Below are 18611 nucleotides of genomic sequence, written 5' to 3' on the forward strand. Positions count from 1 at the left end.
TATGAATTGAGGTGTTCTATAAGAGAAATATATACACTATTTCAAAAACTTAGTACCAAAAAATGAAAATATGTAAAATATTTCATTAGTAGTTTTATATTGTTTATACTATGAATATAAATACTGAATATTTTGATGTAGTAGGTTAAAATTAATTTAAATTTCTTTTTAATGTAGCTACTAGAAAATTTTAAATTACATCTGTGGCCTACATATTAGCTCACATTTTATTTCTATTGAATAGCACTATCAAATAAGACTAGAATGAAATGGAAATTAACCTGTCAAAGAATAGGAGCTAAGCTGAGCTCTTTTGTTCGTTTTTGTATTATCTGTTTTCTAATAACTCTTTATTTATAGAATGTATTGGAATATCTTCATATAACAAATAACAGTATGGAACATAACTAAAGGCTTTTCTTCTTATGTGCCTTGGATTATATCTTTTGAGGTTTTTGTTTTTCTTTATGGTTCAGAGGATTAAACCCAGGGGTACTCCACCACTGAGCTGCATCCCTAGCCCTTTTTTTTTTTTTTTCATTTTGTTTTGAAAGGCAGCTTGCAATTCTCCTACCTCCACCTCCTAAATCACTAAGATTATAGGTGGGCACCACCATGCCCAGGTGTGCCTTAGATTATAAGTAGCAGTTTTATTTTGTTGTTGTTGTTGTTGTTGTTGTTGTTGTTAGTTGTAGAGGGCACAATACCTTCATTTTTATTTACGTGATACTGAGGATCAAAACCAGAACCTCACGCATTCCAAGGCATCCAAGGCAAATGCTCTACCACTGAGCTACAACCCCGGCCCACAGTAGCAGTTTTGATATGGTATTTGTAAACCCTAGAAAGAGTATTTAATTTTAACTTAAAATTCAATGTAATTAACCTCAAAAAACTAACTTTGCATCCAGCAGCTCCTGTATATATATTTCCCCAGTTAAGATTTTTCCAAAGAATAATTTTCCTTGTAAGTAGTGTTTTATACCCTACTTGGCTTCAATGTATACCTACTTATTCCCTTTCTTAGACTCGCTTACCTTGCTATTGAAATACAGTGTATTATGGTGTCAAAACCAGACAAATCTGAGCAGCCTCCTTCTGTTGATTCATTTTTCACTTTCCTTGAAGAATAGGAAATTGATGCTGGCCTTACAGAATTGATTGAAAGCATAAGGGATTTTCTAGGTTTTTAATTTTTTGAAAGAATTTACCCATGTACAAAAACGAAATAAATATTTTAGACATGAACAAAAAAATTTGCCCATGTGTTTTTGGTTTTTTAATCCTGTACGTCTTATTCATGGGCTATCTATAGTTATAATAAGAAAGATCTTTAAACTACTTTTGAAACTTCTGAACCAGAACTCTTTACTTTATTTTTTTAATTTGTTGTTGTTGTTGTTGTTGTCGTAGAAACACTATGTTTATATTATTATTAATTTATGTGGTGCTGAGGATCAAACCCAGGGCCTCACACATACTAGGCAAGCACTCTACCACTGAGCCACAGCCCCAGCCGTCAATCAGAACTCTTTAAGAAAATGATTTACTAAAAAAAAATAAATAAATAAAAAAGCAAGAAAGAAAAGAAAATGATTTATTAAAATCAAGTTAATCAGGTTAGGGTTGTGGCTTAGTGGTAGAGCACGTGTGAGGCACTGGATTCAATTCTTAGCACAACATTAAAAAATAAAGATACTGTGTTCATCTTCAACCTGAAATATTTAAAAATAATAATAAATTGCAGTGGCAGAGCAGCAAGGGCTGTATTCAAAGCATAAAGTGGACCACTGTTACATATTAAAAAATAAAATCAAGTTAATCATAGTTACCATTTCTTAAAGTAGTGTTACTATTTTTCAGTGCTCTTACAACATGGAGCTGAGCCAACCATCCGAAACACAGATGGAAGGACAGCATTGGATTTAGCAGACCCGTCTGCAAAAGCAGTGCTGACTGGTAAGTCTGTGTACTTTCTTTGGTTATTCTAGGAAGAATATAAAGAACAAACTTACTAGGTAGACCATCTGCCTCCTGCAGTTAATGACCTCAACAAGGATTTTTAACAGTTGTCAGTTAGTTGCTATTCTTTTCCTCATCTAGAAAGTTGACAATTGATTTCCTCTAAAAAGATAAAGCTTTTTTTTTTTTTTTTTTTTTTTTTCCTTTTCAAATTCATTTGAAAATTTGTCATTGTTGCCTTTTTGGGGCAGGCATGCTAGATAAGTGTGTGTGATTCAGGGCACTTTTTATGTATCCCTAAATGTTTCAGATATATCTGACCCTTTATAAACTATTACTTCAGGGATGAGGGGAAAGTGTATTTTAATCATTTTTTACAAAATCCTTTCAAAAAAGTAGTAATCATCATCTGCACACACTCCATTTCAGTACCATGAAAAGTACTGATTTTTGTACTCTACCCTAACATAGTAACATCCTTGGAATCTATCTTTAAAAAAACCTTGGGGCATAAAGAAGCCTTGCCTTAGTAATCAGTACACAGTTCACATTGTAAGCAACAGTTTGGATGTTGTTTCAGCAAATCTTTATAGTTAAATTTTATTGATTTTATAATTGTATTCATTTATAAATGTTTTCAGCATAGTTTATAATTAATCAAGTGTTGAAAATCTTTTGAATTTATAAAGATTTAATGATTATGTTCAATTAGAGATGCAGTAGAGTTTTTTTAATATTGGTGTATTAGATTTGGGGGGGGGGGGTTATTATTGTTTGTTTTGGTTTGTTTCCTTTTGGTGTTGGGGGTTGAACCCAGGGCCTCACACCTGCTGAGCCTATAGTCTACCTCTGAGCTACACCCCCAACTCCTTATTTTGGTTTTGAATGTTTTCACATACACTTTAGTTAAAAAAAAATATACTCATTTTAGGGGAAAAAAGAAAAGGAGAAGTTCACCAATAATCTACCAACCCAGATAAAACTTTGTTAATATTTCCTTCTGGGCTTATGTTTCTCTATGCATATTAATTTTATGTAGGCATAGTCATACTTCATTTTGTAGCATGAAATTTTTTTTTAACTTTCATTGCAGAAGTATTCCATGTCCTCATAAATATTTTTAAACTGCATAATATTCTGTTAATTAACCCCTTTAAATTTATTAGAAATTTGTTTTCAATTTTATCTATTTTAAATATAATAGGCATCTTTTTGCATAAGAATGTAATTGATCTTTTTTTTTAACTTCTCATTTTTTTTCCCCCTAATTCACAGGTGAATATAAGAAAGATGAACTTTTGGAAAGTGCAAGGTATGTACTAAGGTTATTGAATATGTACCATGAAAAGTTTATCGTTAAAAATTTGTTCACAAAAGTATACTTTAAAAAGAGAATGATTTTAAAGGGAGATAAGTAGAGGAAAGGTACCAACAGGTAGAAGGTAAAGAGGGATGGGGGAAGTATTGGGGAGTGATAATGTCAAGTTATATCTTTATATTTTGTATTGTGTGCATGTATGAATATGTGACAACAGATCCCATCAATATGTACAACTATAATGAAACAATAAAAAATTGGGGGGTGGGGAATGATTTTGTCTTAATGGTCCCAGTACATGCCTCCAGATATGATTCAATAAAGAATATAAATTGCTGAACTGGCGATGTAGTTCAGTGTTAAGAGTGCTTGCTTAGCATGTACAAGGCCATGGGTTCAATCCCTAGCACCATACAGAACACACATACACACAGGTAACACTTATTTGTGTTCTAGGAGTGGCAATGAAGAAAAAATGATGTCTCTTCTTACACCATTAAATGTCAACTGTCATGCAAGTGATGGCAGAAAGGTACTTCCTCTTGTAACTAAGTTTGTGTTCATCTCCTGGTAATAGATAAATAAAATATTTGAAGAAAGTACTGATTTTTTTCTTTTAAATTGTAATTCAGATTAATTCTTAAACTTAGTAAATTGCCTTGCAAAGTGGCACACACCTGTAATCCTAGGTACTGTGGAGTTTTGAGACAGGAAGATCACAAGTTAAAATCCAACCTAAGCCAGTTGGCAAGACCCTGCCTCAGAATAAGAATTGAAAGGGTGGGCGTGTAGCTCGGTAGTAGATTGCTGTTGAATTCAGTCCCCATCACTGGAATTTTTTTTTTTTTTTTTAAACAAACTTAGTAGAAATTTATTGATAATAAACATTTTAAATTGTCTTCTTCCTGTATGCAGTAGTAAACTTTTATACTATGCCTTCAGTGTATGTTGTATCTTATAAAAAAACTAAACAGATATTAGACAATGAAGTTATAATTTGGTTTTCTGGTTTTATATTTGGGTTTTTACCTTTTTACACATTTTAATTCGTCCATTATGTGAATTTTATTAATTTATTTGGTAAATATTTCAGTCAACTCCACTGCATTTGGCAGCAGGATACAACAGAGTAAAGATTGTACAACTATTATTGCAACATGGAGCTGATGTTCATGCTAAAGATAAAGGGTAAGCATTTGAACAAAAATAAGGACTTTGTTTACGGTACACTTTGAAACTTTATAAAACATATTTTTTACTAAGCAGCATTAATATTTGTTAGGTTTTCACAACATACAGGTTGATTTGAGGACATAGAATTATAAAACCTCATACAGAGTACTTTATGGAGCATGAAAGATAACTGATGAAGGGATCTGTACCAAGTGCCAGGTGAAAGAGAGAGCTAGTACTACAGGAGTTTCCAGGAAGGAGCTATCTATGAGGGATGAAGTGTTTGGGAAATCCTTCAGAAAGATGTAGTACTTGACCTTCACTTTAAAGGCAGGTCTCAAATAAGAAAGCAAAGTGGGAAACATCATTGTAAGAGAATTGATGTGAGTTTAAGTGTTAACCCAGATGATATAGTACATTTAAGAATCAATGACCCTGGAGGTTGCTCAGTGATGGAGCACTTAACTGGCATGCACATGACCCTGGATTCAGTCTCTAAACATTGAATAGACCAGCTTGACTGAACCAGATGATTCATATGGGGAACAAATAAAAGTTAGGATTGGAGAAACAGGTAAGAACCAGATTTTAGAGAACTTGGTATCCTGTCCTGAAGAATTCAAACTTTACTCTATCATTGTGTGCAATTTGTGATCTGAAATAAGAGGAATTTCCCCCCCCTAGTAGAGTTGTTTCAGGAGGTGCATTCTGAAGCAATGGGGGTGGGGTGGGGTGGGGTGTTTAATTGGAAAAGGAAGAGCCTGGAGCTAAAAGAGCAGTTAGAAAAGTGAGCATTATAGGGGTTTGGACATAATGAAGATCTCTAATGATGGTAGAGAAAAATGAAAATAAATGCAAAAGATATTATAGTGTAAGAATGGATAAGATCACTTCAAAGTCTAGGCATGATGAGAGGGAGTAGAATAAAAGGAAATCTGTTTCATATCCTGAAGCTGAATGAGTTAGACCCAGTGAAGTACAAGAGTGAAAATTGTTTGGGGCAAAACATGAAGTTCATTTTTAGAACTTTTGGTCTTATGTGAACATGCTGCTAATTCAAATGGAAGTATGTACTAGGTAGTAGAGAATAAAATTGATGTTCAGGCAAGTAAAGAACCATGTATTCAAAAATCTTATGGTGGAAAGCCATTAGCCTTTAAAGAGAGATGTGTAGAACTAAAGAGACTAAATTGCAGATGGCCATCACTTACCATAGATCATCATCATAGTGGCTATGGCAGTTAATTAGTGATCCCCAAGGAGAATGAGAAGCTTAAAAATACAATTTTAATGTTGCATTATTCCTTCTCACATACCATGTTCTTCCATTCCCATGATGAAGGAATTGAATTTCAGTTTGTTGAGGAGTATAGCAGTTCACCTTGTAGGATTTTAAAAAATATTTTAAAGAAGAGCCAGTGTTTGGGCTGAGTCTGGAAAAGATATACAGGAAGTGAGCCAGTCCAAAGGGTGGGAGGGTATCCTATACCCTGTATGTATAAAGGCAGAGGGAACTGTTAAGTTCAGCATATCTTTACTAAAGGGAAAGGCCAAGAAGGGGTCTTGTTAAGAAGTCACTACTATCTCTTAAAAGCAGTGAGGAAACACTAAGATGTTAAAACAAGATTAGCCACATAAGAAAAATGTGACTGCAGCCAGGCATGTGACTCATGCCTATAATTTTGGTAACTTGGGAAGCTAAGGTAGGAGGATTGCAAGTTCAAGGCCAACCTTAGCAATTTAGCAAGACCTTGTCTTAAAATTTGGGGAGTAGAGGGAGGTGTGATGTGCCTTCCTGATACATCCCTGGGTTTGGTTCCCAGTACCAGGAAAAAGAAAAATCTGTCTATAGCTTACAGGATAAATTGGAATGGGGCTATTTTAGTAGTTCAGGAGAGAAACAACAATAGACCTAAACAAAGGTAGTAGCAGTAGTAGAAGAAGAAAAAATAAAAAGAGATGTGAAAAAGAATTGGGAGTTAGAATTTTTAGGACGTAGGGTTCAAATGGATGTTACCAAATTTTGTACATTTTTATTAGAAGTTCACATAAGCCATTCTCTACTTAAAACAAAGTATAAATTTAAAATAGTTTGTTTGAATATATTTTAATTTGTAAATTTTCCTACACCTAGGGAATATGTAATAATGCAGTCTTCCCCTCCCCCCTTTCATTGTAGTGATCTGGTGCCGTTACACAATGCCTGTTCTTATGGTCATTATGAAGTAACTGAACTTCTGGTCAAGGTTAGTTCTCTTACACCTTTCTGATTATTTTCTCCTATAAAATTTTCTAAAGTACATAGTATATCTGGTTTTTTTCCTGTGTCCAAATACTTGATAGAAGAGAGGCCATATTCCATGTACAGTGGCACACACCTGTAATCCCCATGGCTCAGGAGGCTGAGGCAGGAGGACCATGAGTTCAAAGCCAGCCTCAGCAACAGTGAGGTGTTCAGCAACTCAGGGAGACCCTGTCTCTAAATAAAATACAAAATATGTGGCTCAGTGGTTGAATGCCTCTGAGTTCAATCCCCGGTACCAAAAAAAGAAAGAGAGAGATGCCATATGTATAATCATGAAATACAAGTGATTAACAGGTTAGTATCTGACTGCTTTCCTATTTTTGAGATACCATATACTTCTAAATATAAAATAGGATTACCATCATGTGAATAGCAGATTCTGTAATTTGTAACTAAAGAAAGCAAGATTTAATGACTCATATTATTTAAACCAATTATATTTGCAAGATTTGCTTATTTGTACTTTAGGTTGAAGCAGGCTCACTTGGTAAGCTTTACTAGCAAGAAGCTTACTTTGACCCATACTGAATGGGAGTAAAAGATATGTATTATCCTTGAGAATGAATCCAAGGATTTACTATCCCTCAAATACTTTTCCCTACTCTCAGGAACTGTCATGGGAAGGAAAAGAGGGCACTTGTTTTTAATGCCTCTGTGCTTCCTTTTGGGCATATACCACCCTGGAATAAATTTTTCCCACAGAAACAATGTGTAGAATATAAGCAAACCTCTTTATAATGTAGCTATAGTATTATGCATTTGTAGCACTAATGCTTTTTGCTTCTTGTCAAACTGAGTCTTGAATTTAGTAGAACATCTGGAACATTACTTTGGAAAAGAGTGGAAGTATTTGAGGTGTAGCTCAATGGTAGAGTACTTTTATAGCAAGTGCAAGTCCCTAGGTTTGATCCCTAGCACATAAAAAAGTAAGATGGAAAAACTGGGACTGGACATGTAGTTCAGTGGTAGAGCACTTACCTAGCCTGTAATCTGGCACGAGGCCCTGAGTTCAGTGCTCAGTACTGGGAAGAAGTGTAGAGTGGAGTGGAAAACTGACTAGTGGTTATACTTAGACAAATGTTAGATGAGTTTAGTATACTATAGTAAAGTTCAGGAAAGTCAGGAGAAAGGAATTAGATAGGAATTGGAACTATATGTGCGGTCCCCAGCAACACCAAGTTGGCAGCCCTAGCAGTCTGGCTGGGAGAAGCTGTCATCTTAACAGTAGACATTCCGTGATTACTTTCCAAGACCAAGACATAATCTCTGAGTCAAATTATGAACTATGATACTAGTAGACACAAAAATGCAAGGAATTCTTTTAACGTTTTCCTTCTAAAAAGCCTCTAAATTTAAGGAAGCAAATAGGTGGATCTGGGAATAATGAGGGGAATTTTTTATTGGGTGAATTCTTAATTAACTGTGCAGAAAGTAATGATTTATGGGAATGTTAGCACCTTTAATGGGCTGCCAAAAGCTCTGTCTTTGCCTTCATTGTGATCCACATTTTCATTGTTGACTTGGTAAGGAATTAGAAAGGGATACTTATAAAATTTGCAGATTAACATGAAACTAGGAAGGATAAGTAAGCTTGGGTTGAAACCAATAAAATGAAATTTATCAGATTTAATAGGATCACTAAGGAGACAGGTTTATAAAAATGGGCATATAAGAAGAATGTGTGCAAGGAGAATATACTTTGATGTTTGTTTTAAAAAATTCTAGAGCTTAGCCAGGTGTGGTGGCACACACCTGTAATCCCAGTGACTCAGGAGGCTGAGACAGGAAGATCGCAAGTTCAAAGCCAGCCACAGCAACTTAGCTAGGCCCTGTCTCAAAATAAAAAATAAAAAGGACTAGGGATGTGGCTCAGTGGTTAAGTACCCTGGGTTTGATCCCTGGTACAAAATAGAAAAAAAAAAAAAACTATAACTTTTTTGTTGCCCACTGATTGGGTATAAGTATAAATTGTGATGTAACTACTTAAAAGGCTATTGTAATTTTATACCAGTAGTACAAGTATAGTGTTTATGTCAGGCTCACAATATTTTTTAAAATGAATTTCTTAGACTAAAGTGTGTTTAGTTGAGGGCATGGGGTGAGTTTAGAAACCATCTGATATGAAGGATGAGTGAAGGAACTTTGAAGTGTGTAGACTGGCAAAGAAAAACCTAAGAATATTGCAAATACTGCAGCAAAAAGTATCTCTTTGATGCCTAAAAAGACAAATGGAGCAAATTTTGAAGTGCATATATTAAATTATAAGTGAACTTCCTAATGGAGCTCTGTAGTACCTATAAAAAGCCATGTTAGCCAAGAATTGGCTCCCCATCACTGAACATATAAAAAGAAGTAGCTGGTTTGCTGTCAGGAATGCCCTGGAAAGGATTTTGTGTTTTATGAGAGGTTTAACTAAAATGACTTCTATAGTCCATCCAACTCCAGCACTTGGAAATGACTAAAAAATTGTTAAGTTTGACAAATGAAGTGTTAGCAAGGAAATGGAGCAACTAAAATTCAGAACATTGCTGTTAGCAATGTAAAACAGTATAGCCACTTTAGAAAATGTTTTCAAATTCTGATAAAGTTAAACGTTATACCCTATATTGACAGCTGCCTGTATAATGAAATGTTCCTAAGTGAAACAACATAAATGATTCTTAAAAACATGATGTGTGAAAGAAGTTAGACACAAAAATATACACTGTATTCTTGCATTTTTATGAAATTCAAAAACACATTAATATGCTACAATTCAGAATGGGGCAAAATTGCCTGTAAAAAGCACATGAGGAAGCATTTTGACATAATGAAAGTATCCTATATCTTGATTCAAATTATTGTAGTGTGGATATATATGTCTGTCAAAACTCACTAAACTACATACTTAGGAGTTGTGTATTTCACTGTATGTGAATTGTACTTCAGAAAGGGGTGGGGTTGGTTCTTGGAGAAGATTAGGTTAAATCTAACGCTTCATTCTTAATTGTTCTTAATAAGAAGAGTTAAGTGGGCCCTGTGGACAGGTCTAACAATCAGCAACTGTTTCTCCATTGGGAAAAACATTTTCATTTTGAATTAATTGGCTTAAAAAGTGAACTTTGGGAACATAACAATTTTAAGCTTACAAGATGTTAACTACACATAACTAATAATTGTAAATTCTTTTAAAATTGAACTTTAAATGCATACTTTTTCCTCCCAGCATGGTGCCTGTGTGAATGCAATGGACTTGTGGCAGTTCACTCCTCTTCATGAGGCAGCTTCCAAGAATAGGGTTGAAGTGTGTTCTCTACTCCTAAGTTACGGTGCAGATCCAACACTACTGAATTGTCACAATAAAAGTGCTATTGACTTGGCTCCCACACCGCAGTTAAAAGAAAGATTATCATGTGAGTATAAAAATTATGAATGTGCAGTTAAGATATTATGCTATCATTGACTTGAACACTTATCTTTCCTATTTATTTTTCTAAGAGTTTAAGTAGTGGAATATTTTCCTTAGATATAAGTATAGTTGTTTAGGGAGCTTCTGCTTACTCTAGGTGTGATGAAAAAATATATTTGTATTGGGTTTTTGAAGTCAAGTTATATTTTTTTATGTTTTTAGTCTTAAATGATATTCTTTTGAAATGAAAGCATTTGGTTTCAGTTGTATCTTTGATACGATTTTCTAGCTAATCTGTTCATTAAGTTAGTATTATTTATCAGATTGTCAGATTGTTATCTTGTAAATATAGTCCCCAGGTCTTAACAATCTTTATTCTTTATAATCTTTGGTACCTGGGCTGATTTCTGTGGTTTTCTGTCTATAACTGAAGTAGATGTAGTAGGAAATAACCACCTTATTCATACACATTATTACTACATGTAAATAGGCAACTTGAATTAGTTATATTTTTCTGGAATAATAAAGAATAATGGTGATTTCACAAGTCTGATGAATAAAAGAAACTTTGAAAAAATACTCATTTGTTCGTCATAGGTGGCACTTAATGAAACAGTTTGTCTAGCACCAGTTATCTGATAGATCTGAACAAAACCATGTGCTGTTGCTATTTTAACATAGGAGTAATTTATTGAGAAAAGTTCTGTTCTTTAAAAAATTCTCAGAACACTGTGGTCTGTGAATATATTGCAGTACTCCAGATAGCTCTAGGGTAATTATGTGTTTGAGCAGATCATGAATCAGCCATGGCCTAAATCTGTGTATACATGTGGGGATGAATTGAGCCATAACTGAGGGGAGCTGAAATACCACTATAGGATATTTGGGAAGATTATTTCCAGAATAATGCTGAGTGTCTTTTAGTAAGTAAGTTCTATTAATTTGATAATTCTCATATAGATTTAAATGCTTCTTCATCTAGATGAATTTAAAGGCCACTCATTGCTGCAGGCTGCTCGAGAAGCTGATGTTACACGAATCAAAAAACATCTGTCTCTGGAAATGGTGAATTTCAAGCATCCTCAGACACATGAAACAGCATTGGTAATGTTTCAGACTTAAGTTTTTAAAACACAGTAACCAAAAACATGCCAAACTCATCATAATGTTCTAATTTAGCAATGGCATTATTTTAAAAATCTAATTTTAAAAAATTAATGCCCACACATAAAGAAAAAATTCAAACAATATAAATAGCCTTACCATACCCCCCAAAAAGGCAATACTATTATAAGTTTGAGAATCCATCCAGAAAAAAATTATATTCATATATTGATATGTGTTATATATTTATCTTTTTTATAACTCACTATTAATAGCTGTACTTAATCTTTTATGATAAGTTTCTTCTCTTTGTGCCTTAATCTAAGCTATATGAAATTTATGTAAAAACCTATTTTTAAACATTTAGTATCTTTTTGCTACTTCTTTTAAATTATTCAGGTAAAAAAATAACAAAGCTGCAGAGTATAAGAAATGCTAATAAAAATTAAAACCACAACAGCATTAAAATGGTGCAGAGAAACTTGAAGGACTAACCTCATGGAAAAATATCTAGTATGAAAAGCTAATGTAGTTGTACCCCTTTATCTGTGGGGGATATCTTCCAAGACTCTCATGGATAACAGAAACCACAGACAATAGTGAACACTATGTGTCCTGGGTTTTTTTTTTTTTTATTCCTCTATACCCATGGTACAGTTTAATTTATAATTTAGGTAGAGTAAGAGATTAACATCGATAACTTCAATAACTTCACTGTAGCCAACCTCAGAACACAATTCTTTTTCTTTCCTTTATATTAATTTGTTTCAAAAAAGGAAGCACTTGTAACTTTAACATATCAAAATTATTAGCATAATTATTCTTGCACTTGAAGGCCATTATTAAGTAAAATAAGGGTTACTTGAACACAAATGCTGTGATACCTCAACACTTGATCTGATAACCAAAATGACTACTAAGTGATAATGAACAGGTAATATAGACAGCTGTGTACATACACTAGAAAAAAGAGATGGCTCACATCCTGTGCATAATGATGCAAGATGTCATTCATCACACTTCTCAAAACAACTTCTAAAACTCGTGAAGCTGGGTGCATTTTAATCCCAATGACTTAGGAGGGCTATGACAGGAGGATCACAAGTTCAAGGCCAGTGTCAGCAAGTTAACAAGACCCTAAATAACTTAGTGAGACCCTGTCTCAAAAACAAATAAAACTAATGAATGGTTTATGGAATTTTCCACGTAGTATTGTCAGACTGCAGTTTGACCTGAAACTATGGTAAGCAAAAGCATGGATAAGGAGGAACTATTGTACTACACATTGTTTCCCCCCCAATACCTTGCAGTTAAATACTTGTTATTGACCCTCAAACATAACTGTAAGTTAAGGATTGATGGGAAATTGAGGTACAGGAGCAGTTCCTTCTTGGCTTCCGGAGATTGCAGGCCCTGCCCCAGGATGGTGCAAAGGAGTAGAGGTGCATTTGAGGTGGATGTGATAAAGAATTCTTGGAAATAAACTATTTCCTTTGTTCTGTGCTCTTCTGATAGATGTCCTAGAGTTATTATCCTTGAGGTGCCAGAAGAGCTATGTTCACTAGTTGCATTTTGTTTTCTTAAGAGCAAAAGGGTAATTTTAGTGACTGCAACAGTATCAAAAAATGAATCTTTAACCATCATGAGAATGAACAAATTTCATGTATACTGTGTGTTTAGATGTGTATAGCACCTTTGCTTATAAATTAAACAGAACTTTTATTCTAGGGAGTTTCAGATTTCAGTTTTAATATTCTATACATTGATTTAGTCATTCATCATTCAGACATTATTGAATACTTGTTCATGAACATCATCCTGTAGGTTGAGGTTGCACAGATATAGGCCATGACCATAAGATACTAGGTTTCTAACTGGCAAATCCCTACCTTCTGCCTTCTGTGATATTAAGGATATCATAGATACAGATGCTTTAGCCTCGAACTCCAGATGGAGTTCTAAAACCAGTTGTATCAAACAGGTATTCCAAGCTCCTTGTTCTGCTGCAGCAGCTAGTTGAGCGAAGCACCTTATTAGCTATTAACCAAGTAGAATTCAAAGTGAAAGAACATTATTCTTTCTTCATGTAAAGAAACCCCAACCTTTGGGGTATTTTCTTAACTTTTAAACATAACATAAGTACCTTAAGATAGGTATCAGTTGCAGTAAGTTTTTCTTCACATCCGTAGTGGCTTTTTCAAATTAGATGACAAAATTTGATCAGAATATTTAACAACAGAAATCATTTAGTCCATAGGATTTCAGACCTTGTCAGAATTTGGTAATAGTTACTATCCAATAGAAAGCGTTTAGAGAATAAAGTTAGGTCAAAAATAAAATAAGGAGGTTAAATAATTTGATTATTCTTGATTGGAAACTCAAGTGTTCTTAAATAAAAATCAGTTATATATAGTCCTTGATTAATGCTGCAATTTAAATTATTTAGCATTGTGCTGCTGCATCTCCATATCCCAAAAGAAAGCAAATATGTGAACTGTTGCTAAGAAAAGGAGCAAACATCAATGAAAAGACTAAAGAGTAAGTATACTTTTAATAATTAAATATTATTGACATTTTAATCTTTGGAAAATATACTCATTGTCTGGCTGACTTTTTCTCTTTTAAGATTCTTGACTCCTCTGCACGTGGCATCTGAAAAAGCTCATAATGATGTTGTCGAAGTAGTGGTGAAACATGAAGCAAAGGTATACTTCCTTTTTGGTAATCTTGGTAACTCAACAGTTTATTTTCTATTCAACAGATGAAATGCATACTCCCTATTTACAAATTAACTGTTTTGTTTTTAATCTACACCCAAACGGTCCTGCAGCTGGGTGCAGTGGTGCATGCCTATAATCCCAGCTACTTGGGAGGCTGAGGCAGGGTTGGAAGTTTGAGACTAGCCTGAGAAACTTTTGAGAACTGTCTCAAAATTTTTTAAAGGGCTGAGGACATAGTTTAGTGGTAGAGCACTTGCCTAGCACAGGCAAGGTCCTGGGTTCATTCCCCAGTGTCACCCTAAACAAAAAATAAAGTTCCTTGGTTAATTTTTTCTGTATCTCTTTTTTTTTTTTTGCCAGAAAGTTTATGTATTTATTTACACGTATATTATCTATTTATGTACTTCTGTCTCTCTTCCTTTTATCCATACCCCACTATCACAGTTTTATCACAGTTATCTTTAAGGTCTCTCTAACAATACACTCTCCAGAATATCCCCAGCTAAAATCATACTGAATCTGAACAGTCATCTTTTCTTACCGAATCTTTTGTTCTTGGTCACAAAGATAACTCCTGCTGTTTACCCCAGTGATGGTCTGCCCACGTTTCATTCATGTAACTAAGCCAAAGAATTTAAATAGGAAATAAATTATTTAAGTAATTTAGATAAAAAACATTATACCTACCATTGGCAAGAAATTACTATTCATTAGGTCGCATTTGTACACAAATCATTTTAAACATTGAATAATTGTTCTTCTATCAAGCCTACAAATCATTTCTTATCTGGGAACTTCAAAAAATACTACTTAGTAAAAGATACACATTTCAAATTGGAAGAGATGACAGAGAGAGTCACCTGATTCAGCAATTTTCAACTCTTAGCCATAGATCCTTTCCTTCTTCAAATAAAATCTTTACTAGAAATTTACTATTTAACACAAGAACAGAGCTGCTTTGAATAACAGGAGAAGAAAGAAACAGACCCTTTTTCACTTGGGTGGCCCTGTGGCCCTGTGGCCCTTCCCTAATGTGTTTTACAGACTAATTTTCTTATCTGTCCTTTCTTCACTCAAAAAATGACTTAGAATTTTCCACTACTTTACATGTTGCTTCTCAGTATCCTAAACTCTTTGATTTGGAGGAGTTGTTGATAATATGTAATCTCGATCTTTCCTATTGTAAATTATTGAATAAAATAAAGTTTATTTCTGCTTGACTGCTTGGCATACTTCATTTGTCTCGCTAACTTTTCATTGATTGCTCTTTTTCATACATGTGGTATATTCCTTGAAGAGTTTTATCTCAATGTATATTAAATTTGAGTTGTGAAACTCAGTGAAACAGTCTTGACTAGGGTGACCAACCACCCAGTTTTATCCAGGACTTAGGGAATTCCAGAAACAGAACTTTCAGTGCTAAAAGTAAGAAAGTCCCAGGCAAATCAGGACAAGTTGGTCACCCTAATCCTAACACAAAGTACTACCCAAATAAAGTTTTGACTAGTGGATGTTTTTTACTCTTCACTGAGTTTAGAAATGTTAATAATTGCCCTGAGCTTTTAAAATAAGATTTTTCAGATTCTGTAAACACGAGAGCTAGCTCTTCATAGTTTAATGTTCATTGAGAAGGTGGTGGTATATTTCTCTTAAAATGTTCTCTGATTCCATGAATATGAATTGGCCAGTGTCTCAAAACACTGGTGGGCATAGAATTGATTACTAAAGAATTTAATTTTTCAGTTATATTTTGAAGAATTATTTCCATGATGGGAATGTGGAGGAGGTGGGCATGAGATAGGGGGAAGTCTTAAAGGCAATTTTTTTTTCCTGTGAAAAATTTCCAAGATATAGAGAAGTTGAAAGAATTTTAAAGAAAGTAATTATTTATATATCTGTCATCTAGTGTCTATCACCAGTGTTTTAATACATTTGTTTTATTACATATCCTTCAGTATACCATTTTTGATACACGTCAAAATAATTTGCACATAAGTATGTACGTCTCTTAAGTCCACAAGTGCAGCAACTAGAGTTCATTTGTTTATAGTTTTAAGATACCAAGTTTACATGCAGTGAAAATTCATAAATTTTAAATGCACATTTGCTGAATTTTTATAAATATGCACATCTGTATAACCAAAATTCCTGTCAAGATAATGAACATCCTCTGGTTAATGCTCCAACCCAGGCAGTGTCCACCTCTAGCAGTAACAGCCATTTTTACTTTTTCTGGCAGATTTGATTTACCTGTTCTAGACCCGAATCATACAATATGTACTTCTTTTGTGTAAGACTTTTTCCACCCAGTGTAATATTTTGGAGATTTTATCCAACTATGAACAGTTGTTCCATTGTGTTATTGAGGAATATTTTCTTCTGTGGATTTACCATGTATTTATCAATACAGATTATATGTTACATGATAAATTGGGTAGAAGATTAAGCCAATAGAAGTAAGTGTTTTAATACTAATTTTAACCCTGGCTTTGCTCCTGACTATTGTGCATCTTGGGGTTAATCTCCACATTTGTAGAACTCTAAGATCCTTAAATAGAGATTCAGCTTTCTTAAGCAGTGTCTAGCTCTAAATATAGTGAATCTGTAAATGATTTGTTACTAAACACAACTGTTACTCAGCATTTTAACCCAAAATTGGGTTTTCCTTCTGATGTCAGCCTTCATGAGTTGATAAATTTGTGCTCTAGATTTAAGCAAATATTTATTTTGGTTTCATAAAAGAATAATTGAGCTAGATGTAGTGGCACATACCTGTAATCCCAGCAACTCAGGAGGCTGAGGCAGGATGATCACAAGTTGAAAACCAGCCTCACCAATTTAGTGAGGCCCTAGATAACATAATGAGACCCTGTCTCAAAATAAAAAGGGCTGGGGATGCAGCTCAATGGTTAAGCACCCCTGGGTTCAATCCCCAGTGTCAAAAAAAAAAAAAAAAAAAAATTGAAAACTTCAAAATTGGTAGCAAATGTTAAATAAGTGGTTCAATGATTTTAAATTGCAAACTGCAGGCTAATTTCAGCTTTTCTGCATTGTTAAGGTTAATGCTCTCGATAATCTTGGTCAGACGTCTCTGCACAGAGCTGCACATTGTGGCCATCTACAAACTTGCCGCTTACTTCTAAGCTATGGATGTGATCCTAACATCATATCCCTTCAGGGATTTACTGCCTTGCAGATGGGAAATGAAAATGTACAGCAGCTGCTTCAAGGTATTAAATGTTTCCATGACATTAATTTTTTTTTAATTAACCTTTAAATTTTTAGCATTAGGTGTTATATGCAGGAACTGGTAATGAAAAGAAAATTGTTTTATATATTATTTTAAAAATTTTTTTCAGGGGCTGGGGATATAGTTCCCCATCGTCAGAGTGCTTGCCTGGTAAGCACAAGGCCCTGGGTTCAATCCCCAGCACCAAAAAAAAACAAAAGCAAAAGTAAAATTTTTTTGATACATGTATATAGGGTAATAATGTCTGTCTCATTCTACCGACCTTCCCATCCCCACCACCCCACCACTCCCCTCCCTCCCCTCTGCATAATCCAAAGTTCCTTCATTCTTCCCTTCTCACCCCCCACTGTGGATTAGCATCTGCTTATCAGAGAAAACATTCAGCCTTTGGCTTTTTGGGATTGGCTTATTTTACTTAGCATGATATTCTCTAGTTCCATCCATTTACCTGCACATGCCATAATTTCATTCTTCTTTAAGGCTGAATAACATTACATTGTGTATGTGTACCACATTGAAGAGAAAATTTTTGAGAATTTTTAGCTATTCATTCTTAATGGTACTCTTTACAAGTACTTAACTATCCAAATGTTGTGAAGTCACAATTGTGATTTCATTACAGTGTATATTCTGCCCAATCTCTGAGTAAATAGATGACTCTCAAATTTTATCAAGTAAATTTTAAGAGTAAGATATAATAGTTGCTATTTTTAAAGAAAGGAAAATCTGAAAAGATGGGTCTTAATAAGACAGCAACCTTTGTAACACATAATACCCTAAGTACTGGCACTGCTTCTTCATTCCTTTTTAGATCCAGCATATTTGAGTCACGTACAAGGTAACACTCTGTGGCTTATTAAAACCTATTTAAACTGGGTGCAGTGGCACATGCCTGTAATTCCAGCAATTTGGGAAACTGGGGCAGGAGTGTCATAAGTTTGAAGCCAACTTGGTCAACTTAGTTCCTGTCTCAAAAAAGACTGGGGATGTATAGCTCAGTAGTAGAGTACCCCAGCTTCAATTCCCAGTACCAAAAAAAAAAAAAAAGTACTATTTAACTATTGAATGTGCTCATGTTCTTTACATTTTAAAATATTTAGATCAGGTGTCTGAACTCATCACATGTTAAATATTTCAATGTAGAAATCCAGTCACATAATAAAGTATCTTTGCTTCAGGCATGGTAGCTCCTGCCTCTAATCCCAGTGACTCTGGAGATGAGGTGAGAGGATTCCAAGTTCAAGGTCAGCATTAGCAACTTAGAGAGGTCCTGTCTCAGAAATAAAATTAAAAGGGGCTAGGAGTATTGCTTGGAGGTAAAGCACCCCTGGGTTTGATCCCCAGTACAAAAAAAAAAAAAAAAAATATATATATATATATATACACACACA

General features: G+C 34.3%; 1 protein-coding gene across 3 annotated transcripts in view; it reads left to right on the forward strand.

The window, feature by feature from the left end:
• The window catches only part of Tnks2 (tankyrase 2), a 56999-nt gene that overhangs the window by 11802 nt on the left and 26586 nt on the right, over window positions 1–18611 (forward strand). For all 3 annotated transcript variants that reach the window (XM_047552387.1, XM_047552385.1, XM_047552386.1), the window contains exons 3-12: window positions 1864–1959; window positions 3238–3274; window positions 3737–3812; window positions 4374–4468; window positions 6633–6699; window positions 9964–10150; window positions 11129–11250; window positions 13697–13788; window positions 13877–13955; window positions 17029–17200. In XM_047552387.1, the coding sequence (XP_047408343.1) occupies window positions 1864–1959; window positions 3238–3274; window positions 3737–3812; window positions 4374–4468; window positions 6633–6699; window positions 9964–10150; window positions 11129–11250; window positions 13697–13788; window positions 13877–13955; window positions 17029–17200 (1023 nt within the window). The remainder of the gene's footprint in view (window positions 1–1863; window positions 1960–3237; window positions 3275–3736; window positions 3813–4373; window positions 4469–6632; window positions 6700–9963; window positions 10151–11128; window positions 11251–13696; window positions 13789–13876; window positions 13956–17028; window positions 17201–18611) is intronic.

Source organism: Sciurus carolinensis, chromosome 5 (genome assembly GCF_902686445.1).
Source record: "Sciurus carolinensis chromosome 5, mSciCar1.2, whole genome shotgun sequence".
Classification (NCBI taxonomy): domain Eukaryota; kingdom Metazoa; phylum Chordata; class Mammalia; order Rodentia; family Sciuridae; genus Sciurus; species Sciurus carolinensis.